Source organism: Chaetodon trifascialis, chromosome 13, assembly GCF_039877785.1.
Source record: "Chaetodon trifascialis isolate fChaTrf1 chromosome 13, fChaTrf1.hap1, whole genome shotgun sequence".
In the NCBI taxonomy this organism is placed as follows: Eukaryota; Metazoa; Chordata; class Actinopteri; order Chaetodontiformes; family Chaetodontidae; genus Chaetodon; species Chaetodon trifascialis.
This window is the reverse complement of record NC_092068.1, coordinates 6,757,266-6,771,784: the sequence shown is the minus strand read 5'-3', so window position 1 is coordinate 6,771,784 and position 14,519 is coordinate 6,757,266. Positions and strand designations below refer to the sequence as shown.

General features: G+C 42.1%; 1 protein-coding gene across 1 annotated transcript in view; it reads left to right on the top strand.

The window, feature by feature from the left end:
• Window positions 1-1,253: 1,253 nt before the first annotated feature.
• LOC139341524 (serine/threonine-protein kinase 32C) overlaps window positions 1,254-14,519 on the top strand; it is a 73,058-nt gene continuing 59,792 nt past the window's right edge. Inside the window, exon 1 of the mRNA XM_070978079.1 lies at window positions 1,254-1,693. Within this exon, the coding sequence (XP_070834180.1) occupies window positions 1,612-1,693 (82 nt within the window). The 5' untranslated portion in view covers window positions 1,254-1,611. The remainder of the gene's footprint in view (window positions 1,694-14,519) is intronic.

Below are 14,519 nucleotides of genomic sequence, written 5' to 3'. Positions count from 1 at the left end.
GTCTAAACCACTTGCCTAAAAGCGGGTGCTAGCTACTCATCCACTGCTGCTCCCTGACATTAGCTAGTTAACATTAGCAAATGGCTCAGCTGACTGTACACCCGCACAGGTATTATCTTACCTGGAATTTCAATAAACGTACTCGTTGCCCGTCAACTTGACTCAGTATCTTCTTAAAATAAACAGTTTAAAAAAAATAAAAATAAAATACGAACAGGGAAAATGTCATGCTAACTTTTACCACTACGGCTAACTCACGGGTTGACATTGTAACTATGGCAACGAGGTCAAACAAACTACGGCAAATGACCACGTGCAAACAAGGCGAATTGCATCCATAATATATCACCCCGTCATTTTTTTTAAATACATGTAAAACTGATTCATACTTTGTACATTTCACATGATTTAGAATAAATAAATGTACATGTCATGTTTTGTAATGTGAACTACTGTAACAGAGCAGCAACATGAGCAAATAAACCGAAGTGTTGAATCCTTTTCCCCCTCAATGATCCGGCACCACCCATCCATCTTCTAATGAGATGGTGGAATAATTCACTGGGGTTCGTTTGGGCTGGAGGATAAGTGTTAGCACCAGTTTTCTGCTGGTAACAACCGATGGAAGCCCTCCAGTTCGTACTGAGCTATCCCGGCTTCACCTAAAGAGGATGGTCCTTATGTGTTGATATGCATGACAGTCGGTGATACAGAGCTACGTCGACTACAGTCACTGGCCAAAAACTGTCACACACTCTCGCAAGTATTAAGTTAGTCAGAGTACCAAGGGGTACATTCCGGCTATTACTTTCAACATAAAAGTTTCCTCGGCAAAGGCCTACAACAAACGTAAAGGAACAAACAATAAACTACACTAGAAGGACTTATGAAAGATATAAATCATTTTTATTTCTTCATGTTCTATTACTGGACTAACATTTATTTATTTTAATAGACATCATACTCATTCTCTTGCATATCTATTGTTTAATTTATTCTTGATTTTACACTGCTACTGTGTTAATTGTTCAAATTAGTTGATTAAGGTAATTAACCAATAGCCACACTGCACTGGTGAGTTCACGTACTGTATGCGGTTTAAGTTCTCCAAATGATCTGTATGATGCCACCAGCTGTCGCCAATTTGAGGCGACCGCAGCGCTCCTGCAAATTTAAAGCTTTTATTTTTAAGGCCAGATTGTACGACTTCCTGTTTTTTTGTAGCTAACTGTATCTAACTCGACGCAGTTCTTACTCTCAGCCCCGACAAACAAGTCTGTGGGTTCGGCTGGAAGGCTACGGAAGACAACTGAACACCACCAGAACCGAGTGATTGTATTTACCTCCAACTGAAACAAAAACCGAACAGTCTTTCTTATGAAATATTTTGCAGTCCGTCGGCGCGTGCACCATGTGTTACCCTCGGGTTTAGGCAGACTTTAAGTCGCGGCGCTGAAATTGTCGGCAGAATAAAATAACGGACAAAATAAAGCGAAATAACGGCCACGGTTTGGTTGAAATGTGTGTTTCTGACTGCTGTCTTTTGAGGAAGGTGTCCAACGCAGAGCTGTAGTTTCTCTTCAAGAGGCGAGGAATGCAATCTGAGCATCAATGTTTCACTGGGGCAAGTGGAAGAAGAGGATGGGAGCCAATAGTTCTTCAAAGAGACCAGTCTTCGATGAAAAGGAAGATGGTAAGTGATGGAAAAGTAAAGCGCGGCTTGCCCAAAAGCCCGAGCAAAAATGACGCTAAGTTTAGAAGTTGCAGCTAAGAGTTATAGTTATGTTTGTCACTATTTAATCGATATTCTCTTTATTTTACGGCGTTGTCTGCTTTAAGCTTGCACCAGCCTGCCATGTTGACGTCGAGCTGTGCTGTGGTGCAGAAGTTGCTAAAGTTACTTTTAGGATTGTAAACGTTGTCGGAAGAACACGGTTGTTGTGTAAAAGACGTCGTGTGTTTCTATGTTTGGCTGTTTTTGTGTTTCGGAAATGTTGGACGTGTTGAGTCCAACTTTCTGCTAAAGGACAGCTCACCTATGGGTCAGGTTTATCACCCAGAGGCGTCGATGAGACAAGCAAAGTAACCTTAAATTGAGCGCCTGCACAACGCAAACTGACAGCACTGTACTTTCCCACTTTAAATTAGCCCGTGAATCTTTCTCTAAGCGCAGCAGTACCACTCAGTCACTGTGAAATATTCCCTCATAGTGTGAGAAAACGCGTCGATGCCTGAATGAACTCTTTGAAGTATGCACTATTCCAAGACAGATAGTTAATTGCATAATTAAGACAAGATTAGTGTCATGCATGGAAGTAATGTTAATTCATGATCTCTTGTCACTGTATGGGGAATAAGCCTCTTGGAAGTGCACCCAATAAGCTCTGCACTGCATCACCGAATCTCTCTGATAGACTGCAGAAATCCAGTGTTGCTACAGAGCTATCATCAATGTGCTGGCCAAGTTACAGGCGAAACTTGAGCAAATGAGGTCAGTTCACTGCAGGGATGTGGTCATATGGCATGTGTGTGTGAGTGTGTGTGTTTAGCACACATTCCTACATAACAGGATAACCCAATTAAGCTTACAGCTTTTTGTCAATAGCCTTGAAGAATAGTGTGCAGTTAGAAGACAGATGACTGTTCCAGGGAGCAGTTATTGAAAAGAAGAGGAGTGGCCCTGCAGCCATAAGTGGTGTTTTCTCACCCCCCCAGCAGTTGAGCAAAGCCCACATTGGTTAGTATACATTAAGGTTCAGAGAGATGTTCTTGGCCAGGCTGTGTTTCTGGAGCTGTTCAGTGCAATTAGAAGAGAAACCTTGAGGCTCAGTGCTGAACATCTCAAGGCTGAGGTGTGAAGATGAAGAGAGAGGGAATGAGAGAGAGAGAGAGCCTCTACCACCTTAATCACCACAAGTCGGTTTTGATACACCCCTATCATCAATATGAGGCAGGTGCATGCCATTTATGTATGAATTAGAAAACAGTTATAACCGCTGTGCTTCAATTTCAGTTTCCGTCCTTTGTGTCAAGAGTCAATGCATCATTATGGTCATCATGTCTGCCTTTGTCATAACCGCCAAGATGTATATAGATTGAGGTCCAATCTGTTCTTTGCTGCCAAGATGCGTTTGATGCAATTATCCAGTGTTGCTATTACAAAGCTGTACTGTAGAGTGCGTCCCTTTATGCAGCAATGAAACACTCCTCTGCTGCACACATTGTGAACTGTAGGTATGGAGTAAAGCAGGTGGAGGGCACGTACGCATGGAAAAAAAGACAACTGTTAACGTCAGTCTGATCACCTTGAACACTTGTGAAGCGCTGATTCTGCACAGTTTACAGTCTTTGTGAAGCAGCTGCTTCTCTTTTACCCTGTTCATCTTTTAAAGAGCTGCCGAGCGCTGATAACTGTGTGAGCAAACAGTGGTGCAGTGCATTGTGGATGCTGACTTAGACTCTAGATGTCTCTTGCTGGCTGTCAGGTCTCTTAGAAACAGTATCTCTTGGCTTCTTGGAAAACAGCATATGGCCTACATTAGGCAGTAATATTAGAGCAGCATTTGGCTGAAAAGGCTGCAAACATAATCAAGCGGTCAGGTTGATGTCCAAGCGTAGCTGCCAAAAGAGCTTTTTTTGGCAGATAGTTTGATTAGCAAAGGAAGGCTGTGGAATTGATTGAGGTGCACATCCTGCATGTTTCTGCACTGCTTTTCGCTCTCTGACAACAGCATCCAGGGGGAGAAATTAGTAAGTCAGTGCTAGATAGATGGTGGATAAGCAGGTGTGGTCTGTGAGACACTTCAGCATGCCCTGTCTCATCATCATTCATCACAGAAGTCTCTTCTTTTTCTCTTTGGCTGCTAAATCAGTGAACATAGCTTGTTAACTTTCAGACGTGTTGAACTATTTGTAGGCTTGGGAGGGTAACTTCATCACTGTCATCACTGGAAGGCTGCGATGCAGCCAGCTGAGACTGTACAAAGCCACTGCACCCGGCCAAGAGATAGTCCAGCACATAGCCACCCATTGAACCACATTGTGTTTGCTCTAAACTAACCGGCTGCTGGTGGTAGCTTTATATTTAGACTTGAGAAGAAAAGCAAGTAATGTTGAATTATGCCTTTAAAATGAAGCAATGGCTAGTTGGGCATCTTTCTCACTGGTTGTATATGTAGTGCTCTGGTAGCAGCGCCAGCAGTCCTAGTAATGAACAAAATAAAGTCTTAAACTTTTGAAGGTTCTCTCCTCTCAGATTGTTTCATTTGAATGATTTTTAGAAGCCTCAAGAGTGCTACCTCCAGTATTTGACTGAAAGCAAAAAGAACCTTGATTTTATGTATGTAGGTTATGCTTTAGGTTTTTTCCTTTCTTGTCAGTCATCACACGACCCCTCTGGTTGATCTTGTGATCCCTTGGGGGGGTTCTGCCCCCTTGGTTTGAAACCACGTTCCTACCCCATGACCTTTGTGAATAATGATGAATTGTGAGCAGCTCCGTGTGCAGAATATATGAATATTGTCAATATTTTTTACAATTTTCAAGAAATTAATGACTCATCAATCAGTTGGTAGAATGATTAATAAATGAACCAATAAAGAAAAGAATCATTCATTGCAGCCCTAATGTAAATGAGTTGTTGAGTAGGAGCTGAATGAGTCTTTGGTTTAACCAGTAGCCAGGCTCTAGACAAAGCAGCACTTCGCTCCCTCCAAGTCCTCATCTGAACTTGGAACAGCACTAGCTTGTCGCTCTCTGAAAGGGGCACTTGTTGTGAATGTGCTGCAGTATTCAGGAGAGAGTGCAGAATTGACAAATGCCTGCTTTAATTGAGCATGGGCACGGACTTGCTGTACTTTGTTATTTTTGCTCCAAAGGATTTACAAAGTATTGCAGAATATGCTCTTAATTGTGTTGTCTGGCTATTGTGTTGTTGCATTATTGTGTGCATTTGATCATTATTGCAAAGCCAAAGGCATATTTCCACTTCTGTGGACGATCAACTTCTATTCTTTGTGTCAGCGTGCATGTTTGTGCCTGAATGTCTGAGTGTGTGCGTGACTGCTCTTCCCTTCAAGGATAAGTGTATGAGGCAATGAAAGCAGATTTGGTTGGGGATAAAGATAGATGCAGAGAGAGATGGTTGATTACTTGCACTGAATACTGAGGCTCTCACTTTCTTTCATCTCTGTTACATACACTCAGTTTCTCTCACTCTCTTTATTCAACCAGCTTCACGGCTGCCTGCAGCTACTGGCCTCATGCCACAGCAGTGGGCCACCATAATTGGCCTTAGCAGTAACCCAATAGGTGGCGAATATTGTCCTGGTCATATTTCTGTATCGTCTGATCGCAGTGTGTGACCACAGCTGAGATTATTGAGTATTTCCCTTGTTGCAACTTAACGCTTGATGTGATCAAGTGTATAGCAGTAGCTATTTTCCAAAGTACCAAAGTGTCATCACTCTCTTAAAAATCAACATGACGCTCTCAGTGATTTGAGGAAAATATGCTTTTGTGACTTTGTCTCCACATGAGTCATCTGACCAGAGGCATAAAGAGTCAACTCCAGAATTCCTTTGCTATTTATGAAAAAACTCCACACAAATGTGTTATAGGCTAAATGATGAGGTGATGACATTATATATCCAGGTCAGCTTCACTGTGACATCATAATGTTCGGCAAAAACACTTTTCTGGCCATTATTCAACACCATAACTCAGAAACAGAAGGGGAGTTTGTGACCATGTTTCACATTTACTGGGCTCATTGTGTAGATCTTCTGTGCTGCAGGCTTGAAGATGTGTGTGAAGCAGCCATGTTTTACAATTTGTAGCTTCTTTGCAACAACATCCATATTTGAAGCATTGTAGTCCAACCCAGGCTCTTTGGTTGTGCTGATATTGAGCTTCAGGTGATTGTTGTTGCACCATGTGATGAAGCTCTCTATCAGTCCTCTGCACTCATCAGGAAAAACAGCCTCTAAGTGAAGACAATATCGTGATAACTCCCCTTATGCCAAAAAAATACCTTTTGTTAGATTCATTCAAAGTCTTCTGGACAGACATGAATGAAAAAGTGGAACTTGACTGGTTGGTGGAGGCATACAACTGTAAGTGTACAGTGGTAATTCTAGTTCTGATCAATATTTACATTTATATTTATATATAGTTTTTCTTCCCATAAATAAAACTGCAGGGCTTTATTTGTAGTCTACATGTATAAAATCAGATGAAACTAGAAAAAGCTCAGTTTTCTGAAGGAAATGTGCATGATCTCTTCTGAAATTTTAAGTAGCTTGAATACCGAAAGGCTTCAAGTCAAAGTGATAATTAAAGTACAAAAAGCAGTTGAATTGACATTTAAAATGGCAGTGCGGAAAGATTTTGTAAATTTAGTTTAAGTGTATGAAGTTGAAGTGAAGTCAAATGTAAACCCCGGAGTAAAGTCAAAGTAAACCATGAGAGATCTTAAAGTCCTTTCAGCAGTCAAAAATGAAAGGAACTGAAGAACACTCAGCCTCTCATTTAGTTCAAACTTCCAGCACTGAAAGGAGTTAAAATGTCAGTCAAAGCGTGGTTCATAAATTGAGCTCGACATGGCAGTGGAAGTGGAGTAACTGAAAGAAATGATGTTCAAGTGTATAAACTAAAAGAAGATTTCACTTCAAGTGTCGGTATAATTGTAAGCACTGAAAGCAACAGGAATGATTTATGTATGAACAGCTGAAGCAAGAACCTGAGACTTGAAAGGGATTGAAGTGTCATTTGAAGCGTGGGCGTTAAAAGGGGCTGAGACATCAGTTGTGTATCAAGTGTAATCACTGAAAGCAGATGAACTCTTAAAGAATATGAAATGAAAGAACTTCAGCATATGTAAGCACTGAAAGGAGTGAAACTGTCATTTGGAGAGTAAGAGATGAAAGCAGGTAAAATGTCAGTTGGTGCATTACAGGGTTTTCCTCCTACGCAAGCTTCCTTCATTTTGAGTGGAAAAACTGACCAGTTTTACGCAGATGGAAGCTGTTCCATTAGAGGTATACTCGACATGTCTCACTTATATTCACTGTAATCAGTACATTTAAACATAGTGCATTTATATTTAACAGCTACATAGATGGCCACTTAATATCACAATAACAGACTGCTGGTAAATCAGCTCTGACAGTGTTTTTACATCTGACTGCATCTTCTGCTACTATTAACAGCTTTCCATAAGCCTTGTTCACAGTATGAAAAAAGCACAGGTGTTACTATAACTAACATTGATGATGGCTTTTCTCTATTCAATTGTCATAGTAAGCACTGACAGTGCGACAGTGAGCCAGCATGCACAACAGCAGGCCCCTGAAGCCAAAGCAGCTAAATGGAATTCTGCCATCACTCTATTATTTGCACCTGTGCTTCTCCCACTGCGGCGTGTCAAAATGTCTTCTGTGAAGAAGGCCCTCCGTGCTCCGTCCTGCTGCAAGAGTGTACAGGACTTTTTCCCAACTTGTGGCTATTTCATTTGGGAACAAATATTTTCCTCCACACGAGACACCTCATAAATGCAGTTCACAATGCCTCTTGTGTGTGTTTTGTCCGTCGCTCCTCTCTTATGTAACCTTGTTTGCTTCAGGTGATGTGCAGGTGATGACAGTTGTAGCAGTTCTAGTGCCAGAGTGAAGGAGTCTTCAAAGAGATGAGCTCAGCTTGATGCTGAGGTGACAACAGAGGGAAAAAAAAGGTCGCTCTCGCTTGTTGAGGTGTGTGTGTGTGTCAGTTTTTGTGCAGAGAGAAAGGGATTTGGACCAGGAGGATGCAACTGAAGTGGGCTTGGTATGGAGGAGGAGTGTCTGTGTGGATTCTCTGACACCTGCTGATTGTTTAGTCTGTTCTTTTTGTCATTGCATGTGCACTTTCCCAACCTCTTGAGCTTTATATATCTGCTCGCCTTTGCACTGAGAAATGAAAGCCTGGAATTGATAAGAGGAGCGTCTAATAAAGCAAACAAATCTGTTACCTGTAGGTGCCCTTGCAGCAGCAGTGAGGTTAGCTCAATATTTTGTTCTCTGGCCGTACGGTTATTTTATCGTGAAATACATCACTGCTTTCAGCCCACATTCAGTTCATTCCAGCGACTTCAATTACTGAACTAGATTCGTGACAGAGGGAAGAGACGCAGCACTCTCACTTAGCCAATTCCTGCGGGAAACCTGAATGAAACTGTAAGTACATTTTCACTGCGCCCATGCGGCAACCTCGGAGCAAATGAGGAGGATCGGAGAAGATAAAGACGCAGATCGCAAATCACAAAGTCAACACAAGTTGTTTGACAGACAGACAGGTGTAAATTCTCTGTCATTTGTAATCCCATTCATTACATAGGGTGTGTGTGTGTGGGGAGGCCTCTGTGCTGTGTTGTGGGCTCCTACGTTTAATTTAGCAGCCGGCACAGACATTATTGCCCATGGAAACCAATTAAAACCAATTTTTTCTGAATCGTCTACCCGGCCTGGTGGGTACTGCTTACTGCTGTGGGTGTGTGCTGGAGTGCAGCACATCATCATCAGTGCTAACTTTATCCAACTGCCTCATGTCTCATTCACAGGTAAGAAACACCTAACATTATCATGATGAATGTAAACAATGAACATATTGTTAGTACTCATAGCAGTCAAACTAGCATGCTAGCATTGGGAAATCTTAGCTGCACTTTCTCTGCCTTTCTTGTGGGACTAGCTTGCTATGGCTTAAGCAATATGTCTGCCTAGCCTTATGAAAGACGGGTCACGTAGGTAGACAGGCAGGAAGGCCATCCAGTCATTTGATTCAAACTGACTGAATGATTGTATGGGTTTATTACAGGCCTGCATCAGCCACAGATCAAACAAAAAATGTTTCTAGAATAGTTTACTCACTCTAGCTTTAACTGCATGTAAACAACTTTAACTTGTTAAAAAAAGAGGGAAAAAGCTTTTAGGATGAGGACTAACTAATATGTTGGGTAGCGTTGGCTGGGGTGGAGTAAAAGCTTCCTTAAATCCCCAAGAAGAGTGAGACAGATCTGCTAATGCTCGCCTAAACTCTGCTTCCACACGGTGGGAAGTACTACACAGTGGATGTGCTAGTCGTGAATGGGCCTTTTTTTTTAACATAACCCAGTCACACACATTTTTGTCTTTAATTAATAATGTGCTTAAGTAGCTTAACCCTCAGTTGCTATTGTAGGTAGTTAGGGGGTCATGCTAACAATTGCATCTTATGTTCAAACAGAAACACAAGTTAATCCATTTCTTATGAGGATTTTCATTTCAAGAAAAGCTATAAATCAAAAAGAATAAATAGATAAAATAAAAATTGCACAAACCTCCAGACTGTGTTTTTGCCACAGCCCAGTGCACACTGCTCCAGCATGTGGACAGACCTGCCGTGCCTACGTACAGATGCTACGATTGGACCATCACTGTTTGGAAGATGCATGTAGTGCACAGTCACCTCTAGTGGTTTATTGATCTTTATGATGACGTGATGCAGTCATAATATTTTCAAAGGAAAAAAAAAAGTCACAGTAGTAGAGGTGGTTTCTTTACGTCAGAAAAGCAATAGAACATAATCTACTATCATAAGATTTGAAATATATTTCTAATATATGTGAGTGCAAGATTGGTCAAACTTTTTAAACTGCTAATGAAATGATGCCATTTTCTTTTATGACCATCCGTCTGGGATTTGATTTTTTTTTTTTTTTTTTTTTCTGGAGGCTATTTGTAACTGAGAGAATGAGGTCAGGGTAAGGTGACTCTGTTCTTCACATGGCTGCTAGAGGACAGGACAGGACTGTCAGCCTGCTGGCCAGCCTCTTTGATGTCACACCACCCACCGTCACCACTGTACTTATTTATGTATTGCTTTGAGCACAACTGTGCTGCTGGAGGGTTTGACACACTCATTATGTTTACATGCGCACGAGAAACATGGTTATTGAGAGAAATCAGGTTAAGGCAGGAAATCAGCAAGCGTGTTTACATCCGTGTTCCTCTAAGACCTGTGTTTACATGCAGTTAGCCAGTAATCCGATTTCTCCCCTACCCCCAACCATATTTTTTTAACCAAGGGCTTTGGATTTGATTATTTTGGACACTAGGATGCACCACTACAAGTAATAATCTTCCCTTTCATCCAGCTGCTCAAAGCAATGCTTCCTGTGAAGTCGTGCTCATGCACTCATGCTTTTGTAAAACACAGTCAGAAGCCCGTCAGGTTTCCCGTCAGAAACTAACCGGACAGCCAACAGAAACTAGCTTACTTTTGTGCATGTAATCACTCTGACTCACTGGTGGCACACAAACACACATGTCCATATTTTCAGTCTTGAGATTCTCTACAGTGAATGGGCGCTGAAATGTGACACCATTACATCTGACAGAGGCTCCTCCTTTCCAGCTGCCCATTATACCTCCGGGAGTGTGTATGCAAACAAACCTCCTCCACTTGGTACATCAGAGATCCATAAAAACAGCCACACTGCCACTTAAAGGTGTCAAACGAGACGTGTCTCAGTTGATTTCAAAGGGTGCTGTGAAAAAGGTGTTGCGTAACAGTGTTGGGGTTTTGAAAATTGGGTTTGGGCTGAGGCATCATATGATGCACACCTGACTGGTGAACTGGATACACTGCTTTGGTGCTTGTCCTAAATACCTGTGAGGACTAATAGAAGTCATGCGTATCTAGGCCAGAACACTGTGTGTCCTACCTGTTCTTCAAATCGAAGCTGCTAAGGGGAAAGAACTAGGCCACAGTGTCCGTTTCCTCTCACCTTAAACACACTTTTAGGCGGTGTCATACATGCCATGCTTCAGCTTCAGCAGCTGTTTTCTTGGTCATGAGGTGTAATTACCATCTTCTACTGAATTTACTTTTTGTTCATAGTGATAATAAAAGTTTTCCTTCTTCTTGTTAAACCATGCAAAACATATGTTTGTCTGTGAAACATTCCCTGGAAATGACCTGAAATCAAGAGCAGAGATGTTATTGTGAGTAATGTGTGGTGCCTCACTGGATCACATACTGCTCTTTGGTGTTTTGTGCATGTGTTCATATAAAGACAGCTGGTGTCGGAAGGGACGATGCATTATTCAGCTGTCGGTATTCTTTTCATCCACGAGGGGCTGAAAACAAAGAGCGCTGTTTTTTCTTCTTCTAAACTCACGAGCTGTATGGAACGAGACAGTATAGATCTCTATTTACAGTTCACTATCCCAATTTTTCTTTTCTCTCGGAGACTCTTTGTGACTGCTCTTCCTCTTCCTATCCCTTTGCCATATTCCCTCCCACCGCCTCCCACCAGGCTCTAAATAGATTCTTAATGTATCCCTCTGTGAACAGTCGAAAGGTTAGTATGGCATTTTGGTCAGTTTCCCCCTCCACCGTGTGTCACCGCCCAGCGGTTTGTAAAGCTGGGTGCTACTGAAGAGTGGTGGAAGCAGTTAGGGTTGAGCTCTTGGATACAGGTCTTAATTGGAAGAACAGTGTTGAAATATAGCGGAAGCGGGGAGTTTGCCTACATCGGTGGTCAACATCTCGCTCTCGAAAGCCAAACTTTGCATGAGAATCCAGTGTTTTTCATAAGGCCACAGAATAAAGCTAATGCAAGTCAATTAAAACAAGCGTAAAAAATGAAACATTCATCTTATGTATTTATATATAGTTTTTTTTTATCTTTGCCAAAAAGAATCACAAAATCATCAGTAACATGTAAGAGGTTTATTGCACCCTAGATACTGCGCCATATTCTGATTTCTTTCTTACTCAAATGAAATGGAAAGAGTCACAAGCAAGAATTGATAAGAATCGATAAAAGACACTAAGGCTGTTATTTTCATTCTTGATTCATTTAACGATTTCCAACAAACCAAGGTGAAGTCTTCCCCAGAGTGAAGCTCGTTTTGTCGACACCCTATTTGCCTTTTTTACTTGAACAGGGACTCAAGTGATAAATCGATGATGACAATAATGGAATAATTCATTTATCTGCTACTTGTTTCAAAAGCCGTAGTAGCAGGGGTGATGGTGGTGAAGCTTTGGCTGTACCTTCAGCTTCAGTGATTGTGTAGTGGTTGACTTGGCTTCACGGTGCTGCAGGGTCATCTTACACTAACACTGACTTGCAGTCTGTGTAATCTATGTGCATTGTCTGACCCCAGTTATAACAATAAGCCATAGGTAGTTGACCGTAAGTCCAGCACTATGCTTCCCCTGTGTTTTATTAATGAGCCAAAACATGATGAATCCACAATGTGCTGTCCCAGGAGCTGTGAATCACAGTGAATTAATTATGCCAATGCAGGGACTAGGAGATGATGTGGCAGCACTGTAATGTAACATAGACAGACAAAAACACACTCACACACACACACACACACACACACACACACACACACACACACACAAAGGGACACATTGCTATGGTAACCTCAGAAGTTTTCACACGGTCCAGATGATGTTTCTTTGTGACAGTGCTGTGCATGCGAGAGTCCCCATGCTGCAGTGCAGAATTATCCTCTGAAGTGTTCTCCTCTTGCTCCTTCTTCGTCTTGACAGCCTTTAGATGTACGATACAGCCTCCCGTAGTGATTTCTCTATGTGTAGCGGTCCAATTTCACATCTCCTCTTTCATTCTCAGGGACATGGCTCCCTGTTTGTGAAGATTTACTTGACATCTGTGCAACTTTTTCATACCTTATTCAGTGTTACGACAATGCAATACTGTGCATGCTGACACATACTGCACACACAGTTTGTGAGTCTGGGTTTGTCTGAATGCATGGGGAGGACATTCGCAGGGTGCAGGGGTAAACATGCAGGGTTAAAGTTAGAATCTTATAGATTTGGGTCCTGGTTGATTTGGCGACACCCTTGGTGACTGTGGTAACAGCGAGTGTTGTTTAATGACAGAATCCAGGAGGCAGTACTCCTTGAACAGCTACTTTGTTAGAAACACAACAGTCAAGCAACTGGTGTATCTGTTGACAGTGCAACCAAACAAACTCTAGTTTTAATGAAAGAAACAGCGATCTGATTCCATGCTGGCACAGAGCGGAGCTTTATACACAACAGCAGGGCGCAGTTGGTTACCTAGCTGAGGAGATGGAGGAATCCAGTCTGTGGCCTGCAGCTCTTCGTCTAACAGCTCACTGTGGCTGCTTCATGGTGTTCCATTTCACCCTTGTGGACGTTAAAAATGATCCCCTCCCCTGCACAAAATGACCACGTCTTGTCTTCTGGACGTATTTGGGGTGCGCAGTACGTGTCACAACTGCAGTGACAAATACACTGTGTTTCCTGTGTATCTGCACTTTCTGTCAGTTTGCACCAAATGAAACTTTGGCAGCCGATGCTTCCATCCCTGATCTATGACCTCTATTGGTCTTCAGGCACCAGCAGTGTAAGTCCCTTCTAATTTGCAGAGTAACCTTAGCAACAAGGTGCAGTGTATGAATCACATGCACCACCAGTTGTTTTGAATAGAGGTTCATCACATTAGTGAAGTACACAAACACAGCCAGGGAAAAAAAAAGAAAATCCAGCCAGATCAAGCCTTAATGGCTGCTTTAATTTTCCAGCAGCGTGATTCTTTTGTGTCATCATAAAAGCCGTCCAGCAGATGAAGATCAAAAAACCACTCTGAGGGTAATTAATGCACATGCAAGGAGACTCAAAGACATTCTAACCACATGACAGTCCGCCTGCAGGGACTGTCGACTCACCACTGGAATTAAATAAAGAGTTGCACCGGCACACCCTGTGTACGTATCTCCCTACCCTTGTCCAATTATGTGTTGAGATCCATAGCTGAAATTGTCACGCCTGTAAACACAATAAGCTCGGTAGCGCTCATGAATATTCATGAGATGCTCTGTTTAGAGAGCCTGCAATTAGGCTGTATTAGTGCTCTAGTGTACAAGGAGAAAATGATGATGATGGCTGCTCGGTGATGATAGTGATTTAAGTAAACAGATTCATCAAATGTGGCCTTCAGCGCTCTTCAGAGGCACTTTGCCATTGTGTTGGTTTGAAATTTAAGATGTCAAGCGTCTGCTTTCACCAAGTTATAGAGTAAAATTTAACTACATACAGATCTCTTAGGCAAGCGGGGGAAACACCACGCCTACAGAGGCAGTAGTTCTTTCTTTGTCACAGACAAGCAATGTGTTTGACGTTCTTTCCTCTGATGCATGTATTTCTCAGTCTTCAGCAAATGCTCTCTTATTTGTGCACCTCCAACAGCCTGGTTTTAAAACTTTACCCACTTGAAAAGAAGCATGCTGCCAACAGCAATGATTCACGCCACCATATTCTCTTCATCGCCATCCAGGGCGCATGCAGCCTTCCCTGTGCTGATCAAAAGAACGCATAAGTCTTTTTCCCCCATCTTGTAATGAGAGTCCCATCAATAAAGATCAAAGACCATCAGTGTAAGGTCAAGATCAAGATGGCCTACAGTCAGAAAACTTGAGAAATGGAGAATGCCGAGA